This window comes from Globicephala melas, chromosome 17 (assembly GCF_963455315.2).
Source record: "Globicephala melas chromosome 17, mGloMel1.2, whole genome shotgun sequence".
In the NCBI taxonomy this organism is placed as follows: Eukaryota; Metazoa; Chordata; class Mammalia; order Artiodactyla; family Delphinidae; genus Globicephala; species Globicephala melas.
The window spans coordinates 512,840-531,679 of NC_083330.1; the positions used below are offsets into that span (position 1 = coordinate 512,840).

Genomic DNA, 18,840 nt, shown 5'->3' on the forward strand with positions numbered 1-18,840 from the left:
TGGCCAGCGTCACCCCGACACCAACACCAGACGAGGACACCTCAAGAAAAGAAAATTACAGGGAAATATCCCTGAGGAACACAGATGCAAATATCCTCAACAGAGTGTGAGCAAAGCAAATTCCGCAGCACATTAGAAGGGCCACACACCGTGATCAAGCGGGGTTTACCCCAGGTACGCAAGGATGGTCCAGTGTCTGCAAATCAATCAAGGTGATACACCACAGTAACAAAACAGAGGTTAAAAATCATCGGATCATCTCAACAGATGCAGAAAAAGCATTTGACAAAACTCAACGTCCATTCATGATAAAAACTCTCAACAAACAGGTATAGAGGTAATGTACCTCAGCGTAATAAAGGCCATATATGACAAGTCCACAGCTAACATCATACTCAACAGTGGAAAGCTGTAAGCTTTTCCCCTAAGATCAGGAAAAAGACTAGGATGCCCACTCTCGCCACTTTCATTCAACACAATTTCAACATAATATTGGAAGTTCTAGTCATAGCAGTCAGACAAGAAACAGAAATAAAAGGTATCCTTTCACTCAGAAAAAGCAGAACAGTCTCTATCTGGAGATGATAGGATATACAGAAAACCCTCAAGACCACCAAGAAACTGTTAAAACTAATCTAAAAATGTAGTGAAGATACAGGATACAAAATCAATATACAATTATAACATTCTACATAATAGTATGAATACATGATAGTTCTCAAAAAGATTTGAGAACATGAATAAATGTTTGGATAAATTGAGAGACATACTATAGAAAACGTGGCTTAATTTTTTTAAAGAGGTCACCTTGGTTTAAATATGCTCTATACACATTGTATCACCACTCAAAATCCCTGTATGTTGTGGAGAGGGCTGTAGGAAACTTGGCAAAATGATTCTAAATTTCACTTTAAAGAAAATGTGTAAGTATAGCTTGAAGAATTCTGAAAAACAAAAATACTAAGAAGGAACACTGCCTTACCAGATGTTAAAGTGTATTTTAAAATTGCTGAAATTAAAACAACGTGGTACTGGCTGAAAAACAGATAGGTAAGTAACAAATTAAACCACCTCCGACCTAAATTTGTATAGAGATTCGGATCTGAAAAAGTTAGAAACTTGAATTAATGAGGAAAATATCCATTTGTGAATGAATGTTTGTCCAATATATATCTATTTAGGAAAAAATATTTCTACAGTGCTGTTTGCATTACTTCCATTTGTTTAAAAAAGAAATTATAAAAGTAACAGAAGAAAACATGGGCAGATAGATTTTAGGGATAATATTGGGATGGAGAAAGGCTTTCTAAGTATGACATGAAAAACAGATCAACTGAAAAGAAGACTGGTATCTTCTTTAACTATAAAAAACCAAATACTTCTGTACGGAATAAACACTCCAACTGAGAAAGACAAATGGTCAGTAGGAAAAAGGACTTTCTGCATACATGACAGACAGAGGTCTGCTACACTTAGTATACAAAAATTTTACAAATTAATAAGAAAATACAGGGCTCCCCTGGTGGCGCAGTGGTTGAGAGTCCGCCTGCCAAAGCAGGCAACGCGGGTTCGTGCCCTGGTCCGGGAGGATCCCGCGTGCCGCGGAGTGGCTGGGCCCGTGAGCCATGGCCGCTGAGCCTGTGCGTCCGGAGCCCGTGCTCCGCAACGGGAGAGGCCACAACAGTGAGAGGCCCGCGCACCGCAAAAAAAAAAAAAAAAAAAAGAAAATACAACCCAAGAGAAAAATGGCAAAACACAAAACTACGGCATATACCAGAAACACGCTGGCTGCTCAAAAAAAATCAGTGTGAAACCAAGATCAGAAGAATTGAGGAACTAACGTTAAACTTGGGGATAAAAGTACAAAGTGGGATTCTCACCACTGGAGTAGTACAGTGCTTTTGCTATGGTTCAAAGCATTTCAAACTTCACTACGTTGCTTAAAGAAATACCTAGGTTATATACTTGATTCTAATCTTCACTAAAGATGTTTCTTTAGAAAAAAGGTATCTTTACCCTCAACTATGCCCAGGGTCCCCCAGACAAGAGGGTCTGCGCCTCCAGCCTCCTGCACCTCGCAAGGACAGGGAGAGCCCACGGGAGCCGGCTAACAGTCACCCGATTCCCCCACTGCTCCAGGCCGCCTGCACACCAAGGCCTCACTGCAGCCTTCTCGGACTCTGAAGTCTGTTACTGCTTGTCCTTTTGCTTTCTAGCTTCCAAAATGTTGTCACTCTTGTCTTTTCTCCTTTTCTGTATCCTTTAAGACTGTGCTTTCAAAAAAACAAAAAAACAAACCACACTGTAGAGGGATCTAGGGAGGAGGTGGCGATAAATGAGTATGGTTTCTTCCCCGTAAGTCTGAAGAGCTTACAAGCTCGAAATGCTGTATTTCCTGAGTGTTGTGGGTCTACTGCAATTTTATTTCAAACTTCTAAAAATACAAATTTCTAGCGCAATCTACAAAATCTTCCCCTACAAGAGACAACTAGCACTGCTTGGAATAAAAGCTTATTAACTCAGCAGGAAATTATGCCTCTCCCTTAGAATGATCATTCCAACAGTTAATTTTTGATTGTCCACCGACCAAGTTAAATTTCAAAATTTTGTGTTTAGCAAACAAATCAACTATATATTAAATACTGATCTGGAATTCCTTGGCGCAGTGGTTAAGAATCCGCCAGCCAATGCAGGGGACACAGGTTCGAGCCCTAGTCCAGGAAGATCCCACACACCGCGGAACAACTAAGCCCACGCGCCACAACTACTCAGCCTGTGCTCTAGAGCCTGTGCGCCACAACTACTGGAGCCCACGCACCACAACTACTGAAGCCCACGGGCCTAGAGCCCGTGCTCTGCAACAAGAGAGGCCACCGCAATGAGAAGCCCGCGCACCACTACAAAGAGTAGCCCCCGCTCACCACAACTAGAGAAAGCCCGCACACAGCAATGAAGACCCAACACAGCCATAAATAAATAAATAAATGTATTAAAAAAATATATTGATCTGCACAGGTTCAATCTGAGGGGGCAAAGGGACTACAGCAGGAACACGTGGGAAATGAGGACTCAGCCTCGAGACCATGGAAGCCATGAACAGGGAGGACTGCGGCACATCAGGACCGGCCGCGGCCGGTGGGAATGAAAAGGCAGGCCGGCCTTTCCAGGGATGGAACCCGTACCCCCTGCATTTGAATGCGAAGTCTTAACCACTGGACCAGCAGGGAAGTCCCTCACTTTGTTTTACTGATGTATTATTTCAGGCATACAGCAACCCTTTTATAAGCATTACTAAAGAAAATATACTGTATTAAAAGGAAAAATCCATTACCATTTTGGGATTATCCACAGACGATTTCATGAGCTCCAATACAGCAACATCTAGATTTTTCAACAGTTCAGTGTTGATTGTTTCTGAGAACAAGCTGTAGAAATACTGTCCGTGAGAGAAGCTGATGATGTTCCTCTGGGACCCTCCAGAGGATGGCATGGACACCACCGCCGTGTCCAGGAGAAGACCCACCAGGTGCTCACACTGCAAAGAGGAAAGAGAAGGGCTGTGGCACACGACTCCCCGGGCGGCTGTGAGCTCCGACAGCAGAGAACAGCGTCAGCAGGGGCCTGGTCCTGGGAGGCCTGGGTTGGTCTAACTGCAGGCGTTCAACATGGCTCCACTTTCCAGGTCTTACTCTGGGCGAGAACTCTCTCCCTGACCCTCGTGTCTCCCAGTGCTCCACAGAATCTCGTGGCTGTGGCTTTGAGGGGAGAGTCTAGGAAGGCTGAGGACTGTTTGCACTCAGTGGACAAAGGGGCACGAGAAGGGGAGGTGGGTGCACTGCGGAACCACAGCTAGAGAGACTGTGAGGCCAGCCCTGCACAGCTCAGAAGGCCCTGAGCACTTTGTGGGGTGTCTGGAATGCTCCTCCAGGGCCTCTCCCACATCAGCCTCTGAAGAGTTGCCCAGGATGGAGGAAGCAGAGGCCACTGTGTCAACACAGGTCGGCTTTGCAGTCACAAATTGCTCTCTGCCTGAAGGCCTTTTGGAAATAAACTGGGATAGACAAAACTTCAGCTTAAGAAGGTCATTCTACTCCTTTTATATTAAAAATAAAAAAAAACTTTTAGAAAGTCATCTCTGGTAAATCAGGTAAAGTCCTTTTGCAGCTAGGAAGTTACCCAGCCAAATTCCCGTTTGCAGAGACGCTGCATGTGAGTGATGCCCGACATCACTGGGACCGCACACGTGCACACAGCTGTTTTTCCTACCTGTCCTCCACAAGCAAAGGCCAACTCCAGAAGTCCATTGGCGAGCCGCTTGCAGCTGGGGTCCAGTGAGGGCAGGCACTGCCCTTCGACTCCAGGTGCGATGCTTTTATAAACCAGGGAGAGAAGCTTTGTGCCGAGAGAATGCGGCTGATCTGCAGACTAGAATAAAGCAACACTGAAATACCCAACAGTGAGGTATGACATAGAAAAACACAATCTCACACCTTTCATTAATACAAATCCACGCTCACCAACACTGACCACTGCCTTCCAACTGTCAGGGACACTTTCACGCACCTCTGACTCCCGGCCACACAGGCACAAGAGCAGCTAGTGCCTAAAGGTCTTCAGAAGGTGCTGGAAATATTCAAGTGGCCTTTATTTTCATTTTACATTAATAAACTTTTACACTTACTGTCACATTTACACTCTAGGCAACACTGCCATGTGTGGAGCAAGTATTTCTCTAATTTCTATCTCGGCATGCTCTGTACGTTAACCGATATTTTAAAAAGGCTATAAATAAATCGACAAACTGGCATAATGAGCTAAGAGAAATGTAAAACAAACTGGCACAGTTACCTGCGATGGCGCCATAACATGCAGAAAGCCAGCCCTGTGAAGCTGCTTCCAGGCCGACACGACAGACGCCAGCTCGGCCCGACTAGCGTGAGCGTCCAGGCCATAAAGGTCAACAGTGCAGAGCTCCTCAATGCTGGCCCTGCAGGGAAGACAAAAGGAAACCAGGTGAGTGCCGGTCTCGTGACGTTACAGGACACTGAAGACTGTGTGCGTCCTGCTGCAATGTATTTACTAGCTTCCCGGTGCCCCAGTCCACCGCAAGGTCCTGGACAGCAAACCCAGGTTAAGCAAACTAGGGTGCGTGCCAATGCCGCAGGGACCACTCGGTGCCACCCGCAGGCTGTCTGCTGCCCTGAGGGCTAAGCCATGGAGGGGCCTCTGTGCCCCGCCCTCACCCCCACCCCGCCCCGAGGCTGCCCTGGAAGCCCCACCTCCGTGTCGTGACCTCCTCCCTGAGGCATGCCTCCAGCGCAGCGCAGTGCGGGGACGTCTTCAGGGCCTTCAGAAGGCCCACGCACACACTGGGGAGGTGGTCCATCACCCGGAAGTCCCCGACGTTGAAGCCCACGCTCGAGGGCGCACACAGTGTTCTCACCAGGAGCTTCGTAAGGTCTGCGCTGCACGAATCCTTCCCAAGGAGCTGCACAGACACACCCATCGGTCAGCGTTGGGACTTTCACCGCAGTGGATGGCCCAACAAGCGGGAAGGATGGGGTGGGGCTCAGACAGCACACAGTTCAGGCTCTGCGGTCCCTAGGTCTCCGCCGCGTGGACCTGACTGCCGTCACGGCGGAAGAGCAACCGTGGACCACACGTGGACAGGAGGGCCCGGAGGTGCCCCAGAGAAACCTTCACAGGGTGGCGCCGCGGGCTTCCAGCCCTGGCAGAGTCAGGGCCTGGCACATCGCAGGCGCTGAGCGGGCACTGACGGGATGCGGGTCTCAGCCTCACAGACACATTTACAGATGCTGGCTGATGCGCGTTTCGTCAGGCAGATGCTCGATCACAGCATAACACACAGTAGCCAATGAACATCTAGGAAAACTGCGTCTTATGTGCACAGTGAGAATCGGAAGCACATGCAGAGTTTTATCATTATTTTCAAGAAGAGACAACTCCTACAGCAAGGGCAAGTTCTAAGAAGGCCAGAACCACCAGTGGGTAGCCAAGCACAGGCCCCTTGATCAGGGCAGCGGGCGGGCCTACCTTCCAGCTGTCTGGGGAGGTGCCAAGCAGCGTTGTGGAGAACTCCAGGACCCGGACCACCACCGTGCATTTGCTGTAATTGTATCTTTCCGCCTCCTGTGGGCTGGGTCTGTCACCTGCGGCCCCGGCACCAAAGCACTTTTCTGCCGCCGTGATATCGTGCAGAGCAATGCTTTCTAAGAAGAAAGCCACTGCTTTCCAAAGTGCAGACTGTGTTTCAGCACCTAGAAAAAGTTGTATTAAAATGTTAACATACACTTCCTTCTAAACCCACTAAGGTTAACGTACAGTTCCGTCTTTAAGCACAGGTGTGATGCACTTCCAGTCGAAACTTTAGAAGCTTTAATAAAAGCTGAATGACAGCACTTATTCCTTCTCATTTCAAACCACCCCCGAACAGAACTCAGCTGCACACTCGCACAGTAAGGACACACCTACGGAAGGTTAGGTCTTGGCTCTCAAACACTACCATGGGGCCATAAATTAACATGATCTTTCTGAAGGGCTATTTGCCAAATCGTACTAAAAGCTTAAAAACACGTGCACACCAATTTCTATCAAAGGCTTAAAAGCTCATATGCTTTGATCCAGCACTGAAATTGTATCCTCGGGAAATAATGGCAGAATTGCAAAGATGTGCTTTGAAGATGTTAATTTTAGCATTGTTCTTAATAATAAAAAAACAGGAGCAGCCTAAATGTCCTTCAGAGGGCAACGGAGAGACACGCCACGGCAGTGGCCTTTACGCACGCAGGAGGCTGCGACTGGCGTCCTATGGGATCAATTTCAGATCAACTCCCCAGCGGGTTTCTCCCAGAACTCGCGAGTGTGAGACACGCTCCGCCACAGGAAGGACGGACATGCTGTTCTCCACTCCGCAATCCGAGCACAGCTCACCGTTCTGGGGTAAAGGCAGGGGACACGTGACAACAATGGTGCACAAGCCAGGGGAGTGAACAAAGGTGGCGGCTGGTTAGGTCCTCTAGGGGACGGCTTCCAGGTCTTTGTTCTCCTTAGATTTAAGGAAGGCGATCAAACTGTCAACTGACAAGTCATTATGTATTCAAAAAACTGGGAGAAAATGTGTTCAGAACTGCATTCTCAAACACCAGAGACCTTGAACCCAACAGGCCAGGGGCCGTCTGACTCCTCCCAACCCCGTCACCTCTGACAGGCCTGCGGAGAGAAGAGCAGGAACGGAGACCCCCCCCCCCCGGCTGGAACGGAGACCCCTCCCGCCCCGCCCCCCCCCCCCCACAAACAGTCATGCAAAGAGCACAGCCCATTCTGAGGGCAAGTCTGAGGCTCCGCCCATGGTACGGGGCGGCAGGAGAACGGCCAGCTGCTCCGAGAACCCTGAAGCAGAGAGCACACCTGCCAGGCGACAGCCAGCTCCAGGTGCTGCTTCCCAGGGGACACCATTCCCAGAGCCAGCGCCTGCCCTCGTGGGCCACCGGGGCCCCCAGGGGGACAGAGCCTGCCCAGCACTCACATCCCACCCGCCTGACGTCCTTTGCAAACAACACCGTCACTACCGCACTACAACAGAGAAGCTCCAGGGACAGAAAGATGCGAGAAAACTAAAGACCCGCTCCACAGAGACATGGCACAAGACCAGAGGGCCTCAGGAAAACCTCAGAAGGTTACTTTGCACAAGGGTCACTGAGAACCTGTGCACAGGGCAAGAAAGCAGCACAGACTCCGGGCGGGGAGCCCCCCACCCTCACTGTGAGCTCGGAGACGCAGGCAGAGCTGAAGAAATGACACCCCGTGATCCTGTCCAACCAAAACCCCACCCATCTTGGCCCCGGCATGGTTCCAGGCAGAGCCGGACGGTGCTGACCCAGGGAGGCTCTACCCACCCAGGAGCTGGGCGGCACCAAGGGTCCCTGCGCCCAGGAAGGTGTTGTAGCACTCCAGCGCAGCCAGCAGCGCGTCCATCCACTGCAGCGTGGCACGCAGGCTGAACGGCCCGCGCAGCTGGCGGAGGGTGGGCTGGGTGAGGATGCCGGCTGGCGGACCGCAGGCTCCTCCGCCCTCAAATGCGTTTATGAGGAAGGAAATGCCTTCCTTCTGGATCAGGTCTCTCAGCCACAGGGAAGGGGATTTGTTGCCTTAAAAGAGAAATAAGATTAAAACACACATATAAATCACTTTCATGTAGTTAAAATCACTTGATCTAATCACTGTACCTAATTAAAAACAGCATCTCCCAATAATAAGAAACAAAAATTAAAAGTGTGGTATGTTAAAAATGTAATCAGACCAGAACAAGACAGGCAATATCACAATATTTCAAATAGTTTTCCATAAATGTCCCACATAAACGACCTACCAGTGCACTGAAATTCCAAAATGATCCAGGATAGTCTTATTTTAACCACAGCACTCACAACTTGCTCACTGTACTTACTGTCAAGAAAGTATTTCCACCAAAAGCCATTCTCTTCAGTTTCTTTAAACATTATTAACATAGTCGGATACCACCTGAATACCTATAAACTTCATACTCTTTCTCTTGCCTTTTTTCTTGAGAGTCATTATTGCTTTTTTTACAGAATAAACACAGAGCAGTCAGACACTCCAGCCCCTCTGCCTGTGCCACTGGCGGCCGCGGGGACCAGGCCTCGCCAGGCTGCTTCCTCGTCCACGGTGAGACGCACACAGCATCTACCTCTGAGGTTGTCACCAAGGCGAAGTGAACTGAAGCAGTTAATATCTGAAAAAGCACTTAGAATAGCATCTACCACGTGGTAAGTGCCGTGCTTATTGAATAAAAGAGTCAAATGATCTGCTTTTGAAAAGATATTTTTCTTTTAGGTATTAATCATTTTCTAAATTAAAGAAAAAAACATTAAAGTGTATTTTGTATGCTCTGAAATCAGTGGCTGTGAAAGGTCAAGTCATTCTGACCCTAATGAAGGTACAGAAGAATCCAAAACAGTAATGTAATTCTGATGCAAAAGAAGAACTGGGGGCTTCCCTGGTGGTGCGGTGGTTAAGAATCCACCTGCCGATGCAGGGGACGTGCGTTCGAGCCCTGGTCTGGGAAGATCCCACGTGCCACGGAGCAACTAAGCCCATGAGCCACAACTACTGAGCCTGCGTCCTGGAGCCCGTGCACCACAACTACTGAGCCTGCGCTCTAGAGCCCGTGAGCCACAACTACTGAAGCCCGTGCGCCTAGAGCCCGTGCTCCACAACAGGAGAAGCCACCGCAATGAGAAGCCCGCGCACCACAACGAAGAGTAGCCCCCACTCTCCACAACTAGAGAAAGCCTGCACGCAGCAACAAAGACCCAATGTAGCCAAAAATAAATAAATAAATAAATTTATTTTAAAAAAAAGAAGAAATTTTTTTTTACTGTGTCAAAAATACCTCTCACAAGCTATATAAGTAAAAGACTAGTACCATGTTTTCAGGGGTTGTTTTAGAAGAAATATTAAACTTTCCATTATTTTCACTAAGAAGAAATGAATAAAACTGTAACCATGAGTGAAGAACACTACTATATTTAAATTCTACGTCGAGTGCTAGCTAAGAGCGGCAGAAGAGGACGTGCAGAAAGGAAGGACCTGGGAAGACAGGTCTAGAGGGAAGCAAGACAAGTCGAGGATTGGGGGGGGGCCCTCCCCACTGTGAGGTGGTCTCTGTCTCTCTGCCTCTCCACCCAATCCGCCCCCACTCCCCGGTGTCGGCATCGGAAGGCCCCGACACGCAGCGGGGACACACCTGCACCTGTCATAACGTCCCATGGGTCTGGGTGTCCACATACCCGGCCCGACCACGCACACGGTACTACTGCAGGACACGGGACCTTGAAAATCACAGGGGCAAAGTCAAAGAAGAGGGCAGACACCCCACTGGAAGACACAGAAGAGGTGAGTCACGGTGGTAGCAGGGCAAGGTTCACCAGTACTCAGCATCCTGTGCTTACTAACAAAGACCACTCTGAGAGGCAGAGCGCTATTACTTCCCTGAAAGTATGTAGCAGGCAGCTACGAAGAAGAGCAGCGGAAACGTCTGCGATCAGCCAAGCTGACGCCGCTGGAACCGCGGGGCCTGCAGCCAGCAGTGCTACCTCCGCAGTCTGGGCCTTAGTTTCCTCTAAAAATAAGGAGAAGATGCCCCACCCTCCATCCCATCCACTCTTCACTGACTTCGTTGTGAGAATGACAACAGGTAAAGCAAACTTGTTAACTAAAAGCAGTAAGCGTATATAAAATACTAATAATGTTTTTAAAACAATTCTCTACATTAAAAAACACAAATATACATTTCTACCATATACGTAAAATTATAGTCTAGTAGATAATTACATCCTCTGTATTTATATGGTATACGTAATGCATAGTATGAATACAATCACAACATACAGTATGCAGAATATATAGTATTTAACATAACGCATTCCACAGTATACCTCACGTTCGAGCATAACACATGCAGCACCCTTCTAAGTCTCAGAATGACATGCAGTCATTTCCACCTGCTGCCCCTGAAGCAGCCCCGCAGAGGCCCTCCAAGCCCCTTGCTCAAGAGAACCAGCTCACGGTCCGCTGTGTGCGGGCACCTCCTCACCCAGATGCACATGCCCTGGTTCTGGACTAGTGCCCGGTGCACGTGAAGGGGAGCCAGGGCCGGAGTCTGTCCTGGGGCACAGCTTCCCCATGCCTGAGCTACCGAACCCCACACCTGAGCTACCAATACATTTATTCCTGAGAAATTTAGAAATTGTCTCAAGTCTCTTAAGTAGTTTAATGGTTTAGTACAGTAACGACTGAAAAGCATAGGTCCATTGCTTTCCTTTAATACCAAATGATCTGAGATCATTCAGACTTAGGAGTCTGGCAATTCCTTATTAATTACAGGCCAAAAAACACAACTGCATTACTTCATTAACTATTTTTTTAATATATATAACTGTTTTTTTTAAATTTATACTTGGCTGCATTGAGTCTGCTGCTGCACGTGGCTTGCTCTAGTTGTGGCGAGCAGGGGCTACTCTTCCTTGCGGTGCGTGGGCTTCTCATTGCGGTGGCTTCTCTTGTTGAGGAGCATGGGCTCTAGGCATGAGGGCTTCAGTAGTTGCAGCACGCAGGCTCAGCAGTTGTGGCTCGCAGGCTCTAGAGCACAAGCTCAGTAGTTGCGGCACACGGGCTCAGTAGTCGTGACTTGCGAGCTCTAGAGCACAGGCTCAGTAGTTGTGGCGCACGGGCTTAGTTGCTCTGCGGCATGCGGGATCTTCCCGGACCAGGGCTCGAACCCGTGTCCCCTGCACTGGCAGGCAGATTCTTCACCACTGCGCCACCAGGGAAGTCCCGCTTCATTAACTATTAATAAGATTTCTAAACCTTAATTGAATATCGTGTTAACTACTATGGTCATCCAATCCTTCCTTCTTTCTTTTAAGTGGGACAGAAAAGCAAAGATGCGGAATAAAAGGTACTAGGAAATTCTAAGTTCACCTCTTCTGTATCGTCTAACATCAAAAGCATTTTTTTCTTTCCTTCTATAAATCTTTGAGAAATGTACAGCCATAATTTATCACCTGTCTTACAAATGATCTGTAATGATTATTTTTTGTACTTATTCTTTGTATGTATTAGAACGTACTTATTTTTTATATTTATTAGAACATATTACATTTATCTAAATAATGGAAATATCATGTTTTATATAAGTGCGTCTCTAAACTACTAGCAAAAGTCATTTATAGGGCATAAAGACCATCATACCTGGCAACAAAGGAACAAACTTATAAAAGAGTTCTATGGACTTGTGTCGACATTCTGTCTGGGGCCTCCCACAATTGGAGAAAAGCCACTGGACCACGTCTGATAAACACAAGGGTGCCGTAGGTGGAAAGCCTCTGCATGGAGAATACATGTATTTAATATTCACACTCCAACATTCAGCATTTAGCTGGCCCCAGAGTCTAAAAACCATACATTCAATTTTGCTACCCTGATACATGTAGAAACCATATTTAAAGGCATTCAATTTATTTTTAGTGTATTATCATTAGAATACAATCAAAACGTCACAGGTGAAATAGGTCCTAAATGCTGCCTTCCTTTTATTTTTTTAATTGAGGGAAAATTAAAAAGCATTTCTTAAAAGATCAGCACCAAGTCTTTGCATGTTCCCTTTTCAATGCACTGTAAACTGAAAGGGGGTTTAGGTTCTGAAGTAGTGCTTCTCAAACTGTGGTCCCTGGACCAGCTACATCAGTATTAGCTTGGCAGAAGGGCAAATTCTCAGCCCCACCCTAAACCTACTGAAGCCAATTCCAGAGCAAGGCCCAGCGACCTGTACTGTATGTAACCAGACCCCAAGGTAATTCTACTGCTCAAGTGTGAGCATGAATGACCTGGAGAGATGTCATACTCGCGGCAGAATCTGGAAGAATCAATTTTAAAACCACAGAGGGAGTATTAATGTCCAGTCTACAGGCTATGCTTCTGCAGAGTGGTGGGCGCCAGCAGACACCAGAGCCCCCAGACCCCTGCACAGACCTGGGGGAAGAGGCATGGCACACCCGCACCCCGTCTGAGAAAGAGACCTTGCCGGGATGGAAATGGGAGCAAAGACTGGAAACCACTGGGCAATAAGCCAGCCTTGGTTTTGAGTGGCTTTATTTCATAATCTGCAACCTCATTCTGTCAAAATCCTACTATTTCAATATTTTAGTTCTTACATTTCAAATCTACTCCATAACAAACAGCTCATGCAGATTCCAAGCAAATAATTCCACACCAAATTCGTATTCAGAATTAGTGCAGACAAAAGTCTCAGTTACAAAGCTGATTTTCAAGTTGTATCCACTATCCCAACCAAGATGACACCTTAAACAAAGCACTTTCAAACATAAAACTTTTAAGTTACTTTGGAAAATTGACTCTTTATACTTCCACAAATTCCTCCTGGATTCTCCTGTGTTAACTGAGAATTAGTTTTATGTTCGGGGGAAAGAAAAAGAAAAAGGAAGCAACATCACCTACCGGGGACAGCGTCGCTTCTTTGCTTTGTTTAAAGAAACGTGCTTCTTCTCGACGATGCGCCCCAGGTGATCGATAGCATCGCAGCATTGCTGAACTGTACCTGCTCTCAACACAAACAGAGATTGCTGAAGGAGATCTACAGCTGATCATCATTAACCAAGTAGTACTACAGGCTTACTGGCCTAGTTTTGTAATTAAAAAGGTGATTTTACAAAAGAGTGTTTTTCATCCCTCAAAATACAACACTGCACATCCAAATACAAAACCCATGTTTAAGATCGCAGGACAGCAAGGCACAGCCTTGCGTACAGGTCTGAGATGGAAGGGCTCTGCAGGTGTTACAAAACCCACAAAGCAGGCCAGAGCCCGTGCACCCCACTGAAGGCTATTATTTCAGGGGGTCAGTTCCTTGACCCGCACTTTTCTCATGTAGGTTAAACTATATTACAGTTAATAATACAGCCACTGCAGGAGAAGAAGAGAAATAAAATAGTAAAACCATCTACAGGCGTCTAGGGTTATTCAGGAAAGGGGCCTCACACAGCCTATTTTGACCTCTGTTACCAAGGAAGTTTTCTTTCTACACTTTTTAACTATGGCAGTGATTTTTTAAAGAGTAAAATTTCATCTACGCCTTTTAGCTATGGCAGTGATTTTAAAAGAGTAAAATTTCACTTGTTGAGAAAATTCCCCTATATACGATGTCAAGATAAGGCAATTTTAAGCTAATGACGGCTGACGGCAGGACTGAATTTTAAGTGTTTTTGCTCATGAGTAGGGCTATCACCATGGAGGACAACAGAGCTTCAATCTGTCAAAAAATGAGAGACACCACCATTTGGCAAGTGAGAGGGGGTCCCCACGGCACCCGCTGCGAGAGCCACATCAGGGTCCACACGCCCCGGGCCAGACGCCCTGCAGACTGAGCGGGGAGATGCCAGGAAGTTTTCCAGCCCCAGAACTCCTGGGTAGTCCCGACAGCTTCTGGACAGAAGTTAACTGCAAAGACGATCATTTATTACTCTCTTTGCCACTTCAGCATATTTCTGACTTAGTATTTTAAAATGACGTCTTAGTAACTGTCAAAATAGCCTTATTACAATTCTGTAAGGAAACCTACTTTCTACCTTCTAGGTGTCATTAGTGAATTCAGAGACAAGGGCCAGCTTTCTTTAGCTCGTGTCAGCTGTGCACTTTCACTGGAGCTTCACAGCAGGGCTGCCCCACCTGCCCTGGCCAGGATCCCTGACCAACCAGGGGTCAAGCTGAGTGGATGCCAGGGGACACGGCGAGTCGTAGAGGAGGCACTGAAGCCTCTTGTAACAAGTGGGTTTGAGGCAGCAGAGGGCCCCACCTCCCCTTCACTTATCACCCTAAACGGGGATGTGAGGAGAAGACAGCACCTTACGAGGGGGTGACCCAGGCCCCCGCATGGACAGGCTCGCTGCGCACACACAGAGAGCCCGAATGGGACCTACCCAAGGACCTCTCATCCGCATGTGCTAAGGCCAGGCTTTCCACGTATGTAACCAAGGCTTCAAACACAAACTGTTCTACCAGAGACTCTTCCTCCCTGAAAAAGAAAGAATATTGAGCCTTATCTGAGAAGACAATAAAACAGAAACAATGAAGGGAAAAAGTTATGTTATTAAAGAATACATACCTTAATGAAATTTGTCTTTAAAAATGCCGCAAATCTTTTAAAACATAAAACCTAAAACACTTCTGAGAGAAGAAAACCTGGTCAAAAACAGACCAAGAGGCACGGGCTTTTTTACTGTTACAAGCACCCTCCTCACCTGTGGACCTGCTCACAGCACATAACCTAAAACCTAAAGCCACTGTTCTGACCACACTCCACACACCTCATCAAAATTACATGTAGCAGAAAAGAAGACCTGGTACTACGTCCACATTTTTTTAAATAACGGAATTTTAAAAGTTCTCTACCGGGGCTTCCCTGGTGGCACAGTGGTTGAGGGTCTGCCTGCTAATGCAGGGGACGCGGGTTCGGGCCCTGGTCTGGGAGGATCCCACGTGCCGCGGAGCAACTAGGCCCGTGAGCCACAACTACTGAGCCTGTGCGTCTTAAGCCTGTGCTGCGCAACGGGAGAGGCCACAATAGTGAGAGGCCCACGCGCTGCGATGAAGAGTGGTCCCCGCTTGCCACAACTAGAGAAAGCCCTCGCACAGAAACTGAAACCCAACACAGCAAAAATAAATAAATTAAAAAAAAAAAAGTTCTCTACCTATCCAAAAGTAAGTTAACATCAACAGTCATCTCTGGGCCTTTTACAAGCATACCCGCCACATGTGAACAACTACCTGGACCACAATACCTGTGGACCAACCACTGACGTCACACTCATGGGTAGGTCACAGGCACAGGCCAGCCTCTCCCTGGAAAATCTGTTCCTCAGTGACACAGGACAGTGAATGATTAAGCACACAACGCCAGGCAGGGGCACTAAGGCTCATGGGCCCTCTAGCTGTGTGACCAAGTGCAGGGTCACTGCTCCACCTCTGAGGTGGTGATTTCCTGAAACAGGACCAGAGTGAGGAACCAGCAGGCGCTGGAGGGTGGGGGGGACTGAGAACAGGACCGCACACCGCTGTTTGGTTTGGGAGGACTATCACCCTAATTTTTTAAATTTGAATCCTAGAGGGGGACCCACAAGCTCCAAGTGCCTGCCACGACACCCCACCACACACCCAGATGTGACACTGACACTAAAGGGCATCGCGCTGTGGGCCACGAAGGCGGATGCAGCACAGGAGTCGGAGCTAGGGGCCAAGGCTCACCTGGAAGAGCGACGTGCGGCCAGACCATAGAAGGGGGGGTTGGGGTCAGAGTCCCAGGCTGGCTACAGTAGCTTGTATCTTAGATGCCAAAACCATTTGAAGTAGCAAGGAGGAAATGACATGACCAAATGATACTCCAAATCCACGATCCCCAAGGAAAGCTCTCCAAAACAGTTCACGAGCTTGCAGGATGGAAGCACCCTAACTTGTACTTACATCACTCAACACACAATCCCTCGAACACGGTTCCCTCGGGCATCATTTCTCAAAGCCACCCGGAATGTAGTCCAGCAAATCCGAGCATCCGAGAAAGACGGCAACAGGGGAAAGGCAACAAGGCCCAACAGGACGGAGGGGGGAGCGCGCGGGCGCACAGTCGGGTCAGACAGGGTGGGCGAGTGGGGCGGAGAGGAGCTCTCCACCCCGACAGACCCAAAGGAGCCAGGCCCAACGACCCCCTGCGTGACGCTGCCCTCCAGCCCAGGTTCAGCCTGGACTGTCGACTGCGCTCACTGACCCCACGAGAGAATTCTGCTCTGACCTGCTCCTGACACCCAAGTCAGGCCACTGGGGTCTCAGAAGCAGAAACTAAAGGGCAGTCCACATTCTTGGACGGTACTTCTCCCCAATGTCAGTTGTGGGTCCACTTCACACATTTCTAGAGAGCTTGGCTTCCCAGGACTAACGATGGACTTTGTCAACCTAATTCCTTGGACCAGGCTCCTGTCCTCTGAGAAGCTGAAGCCAGTTTCTGTTCAGCAGTTTCCCAGGATCCTTTACCTGACAGTGAAAACACTGACCCAAACTCCCCTGGCCGTGTCTATGCCTAACAGCTGCTTTCCGAAACCAAGAGCACACCGATTAGGGTACATACCAATATACAGAGAATGAAACAAAACAGCAAAGCAAGGGAACAAGTGACATCCAAGTCAGGAGAAGGATTACCTTAGGGCAGGGCGGATCTAAAATACTGATAATGCTCCACTTCTAAAGCTAGGTGGTCAATATGCGGGCACTTCTGTTGCTATTATTATTATACAAACTTTACACATTTTAGGGCTTTCAAATTGAGGCATAACTGACATATGTTGCATCAGTTTCAGGTGCACAACGTAGCAGTTTGCTATTTGTACATGTTACAAAACCATCACTGCAAGCCTAGTCAACATCAGTCACCACACCTACTTACAACATGTTGTACCTTGTGATAAGAACTTTTAATATCTTCTCTCTCAGCAACTTCCATATATAGGATACAGTGTTATTAACTGTAGTCATCATGCTGTGCATTACTCCACCAGGACTTACTTCTTTTATAACTTAAAATTTGTAGCTTTTGATCCCCTTCACCCATTTCTCTGAGCCCCCAGCCCTGGCTTTAGCAACCACCAATCTGTTCTCTGTATCTATGAGCTTGTTTGTTTGCTGTTGTTGTTTACAATTTCATATATAAGTGAGATCACACAGTATTTGTCTTATTCTGTCTGACTTATCTCACTTAGCATAATGCCCACTAGGTCCATCCATGTTGTCACAAATGGCAAGATTTTCTTCTTTTTTATGGCTGAGTAATATTCGTGTGTGTGTGTGCGTGTGTGTGTGTGTGTGCGTGTGTGTGTGTGTGTGTGTGTGTGTCTGTGTGTGTCTGTGTGTGTATTAGATATTCTATATCCATTCATCTCTCAATAGGCACTTAGGTTGCTTCCATGTCTTGGCTATTACAAATAATGCTGCAATGAACATGGGGGTGCATAAATCTCCTCAAATTAGCGTTTTCATTTTCTTCGGATAAATACCCAGGGGTGGAATTGCTGGATTGTATGGTAGTTCTATTTTTAATTTTTTAAGGAACCTCCACACTATTTTCCACAGTGGCTACACAAATTTACATTCCCGTCAACAGTGCACAAGGGTTCCCTTTTCTCCACACCCTCACTAGCATTTGGTATTTGTAGACTTTTTGATGACGGCCATTCTGACCAGTGTGAGGTGATACCTCATTGTGGTTTTGATCTGCATTTCCCTGATGATTAGTGATGTTAAGCATCTTTTCACGTACCTGTTGGCCATTTCTATGTCTTTTTTGGGAAAATGTCTTGTCAGATATTCTGCTCATTTTTCTAATCAGATTTTTTGCCATTGAGCTCTCTATATATTTTGGATATTAACCCTTTATTAGATATATGATTTGCAACTATATTCTCCCATTCAGTAGGTTGCCTTTTCATTTTGTTGACCGTTTGCTGTGCAGAAGTTTTTAGTTGGATGTAATCCCACTTGTCTATTTTTGCTTCTGGTGTCAGATTCAAAAAATCATCCCTAAGACCTATGTCAGGAAGCTTACCAGACCTATGTCAGGGAGCTTACCACCTATGTTTTCTTCTAGGAGTTTTATGGTTTCAGGTCTTACGTTCAAATCTTTACTCCATTTTGAGTTAGTTTTTGTGAATGGTGTAAGACAGGGGTCCAGTTCTCGCAACACCGTTTATTGAAGAGGCTGTCTTTCTCCACTGTGTATTCCTGGCTCCTCTGTCATAAAATTAATTGACCGTAAGTGTGTGGATTTATTTCTGGGCATTCTGTTCTGTTCCAATGATCTATGTGACTGTATTTCTGCCAACACCATGTTGTTTTGATTACTATAACTTTGTACAGTAGTTGGAAATCAGGAAGCGTGATGCTTCCAGCCTTGTTCTTTTTCAGGATTGCTTTGACTTTTCAGGGTCTTTGTGGTTCCATACAAATTTTAGGACTGTCTGCCCTATTTCTGTGAAAAAAGCCATTGGAATTTTGATAGGGATTGCACTCAATCTGAAGATTGCTTTGGGTAGTGTGGAAATTTTAACAATATTAATTCTTCCAATCCATGAGCACAGAATATCTATTTATTTGTGTCTTCTTCAATTTCTGTCATCAATGTCTTACAGTTGTCAGTGTACAGGTCTTTCACCCCCTTGGTTAAATTTATCCCTAGGTATT

The 18,840-nt window shown here is 46.9% G+C and overlaps 1 protein-coding gene across 3 annotated transcripts in view; it reads right to left on the reverse strand.

The window, feature by feature from the left end:
• PRKDC (protein kinase, DNA-activated, catalytic subunit) overlaps nt 1-18,840 on the reverse strand; it is a 159,294-nt gene that overhangs the window by 89,344 nt on the left and 51,110 nt on the right. For 2 of the 3 annotated variants that reach the window (XM_060287682.1, XM_060287681.1), the window contains exons 28-36: nt 14,538-14,632; nt 13,060-13,159; nt 11,794-11,927; nt 7,917-8,168; nt 6,055-6,278; nt 5,280-5,488; nt 4,849-4,981; nt 4,267-4,425; nt 3,332-3,535 (exon numbers count right to left, since the gene is read on the reverse strand). In XM_060287682.1, the coding sequence (XP_060143665.1) occupies nt 3,332-3,535; nt 4,267-4,425; nt 4,849-4,981; nt 5,280-5,488; nt 6,055-6,278; nt 7,917-8,168; nt 11,794-11,927; nt 13,060-13,159; nt 14,538-14,632 (1,510 nt within the window). Of the gene's footprint in view, nt 1-3,331; nt 3,536-4,266; nt 4,426-4,848; nt 4,988-5,279; nt 5,489-6,054; nt 6,279-7,916; nt 8,169-11,793; nt 11,928-13,059; nt 13,160-14,537; nt 14,633-18,840 lie in introns of all 3 variants that reach the window. The other variant, XM_060287680.1, reaches the window with a different exon arrangement.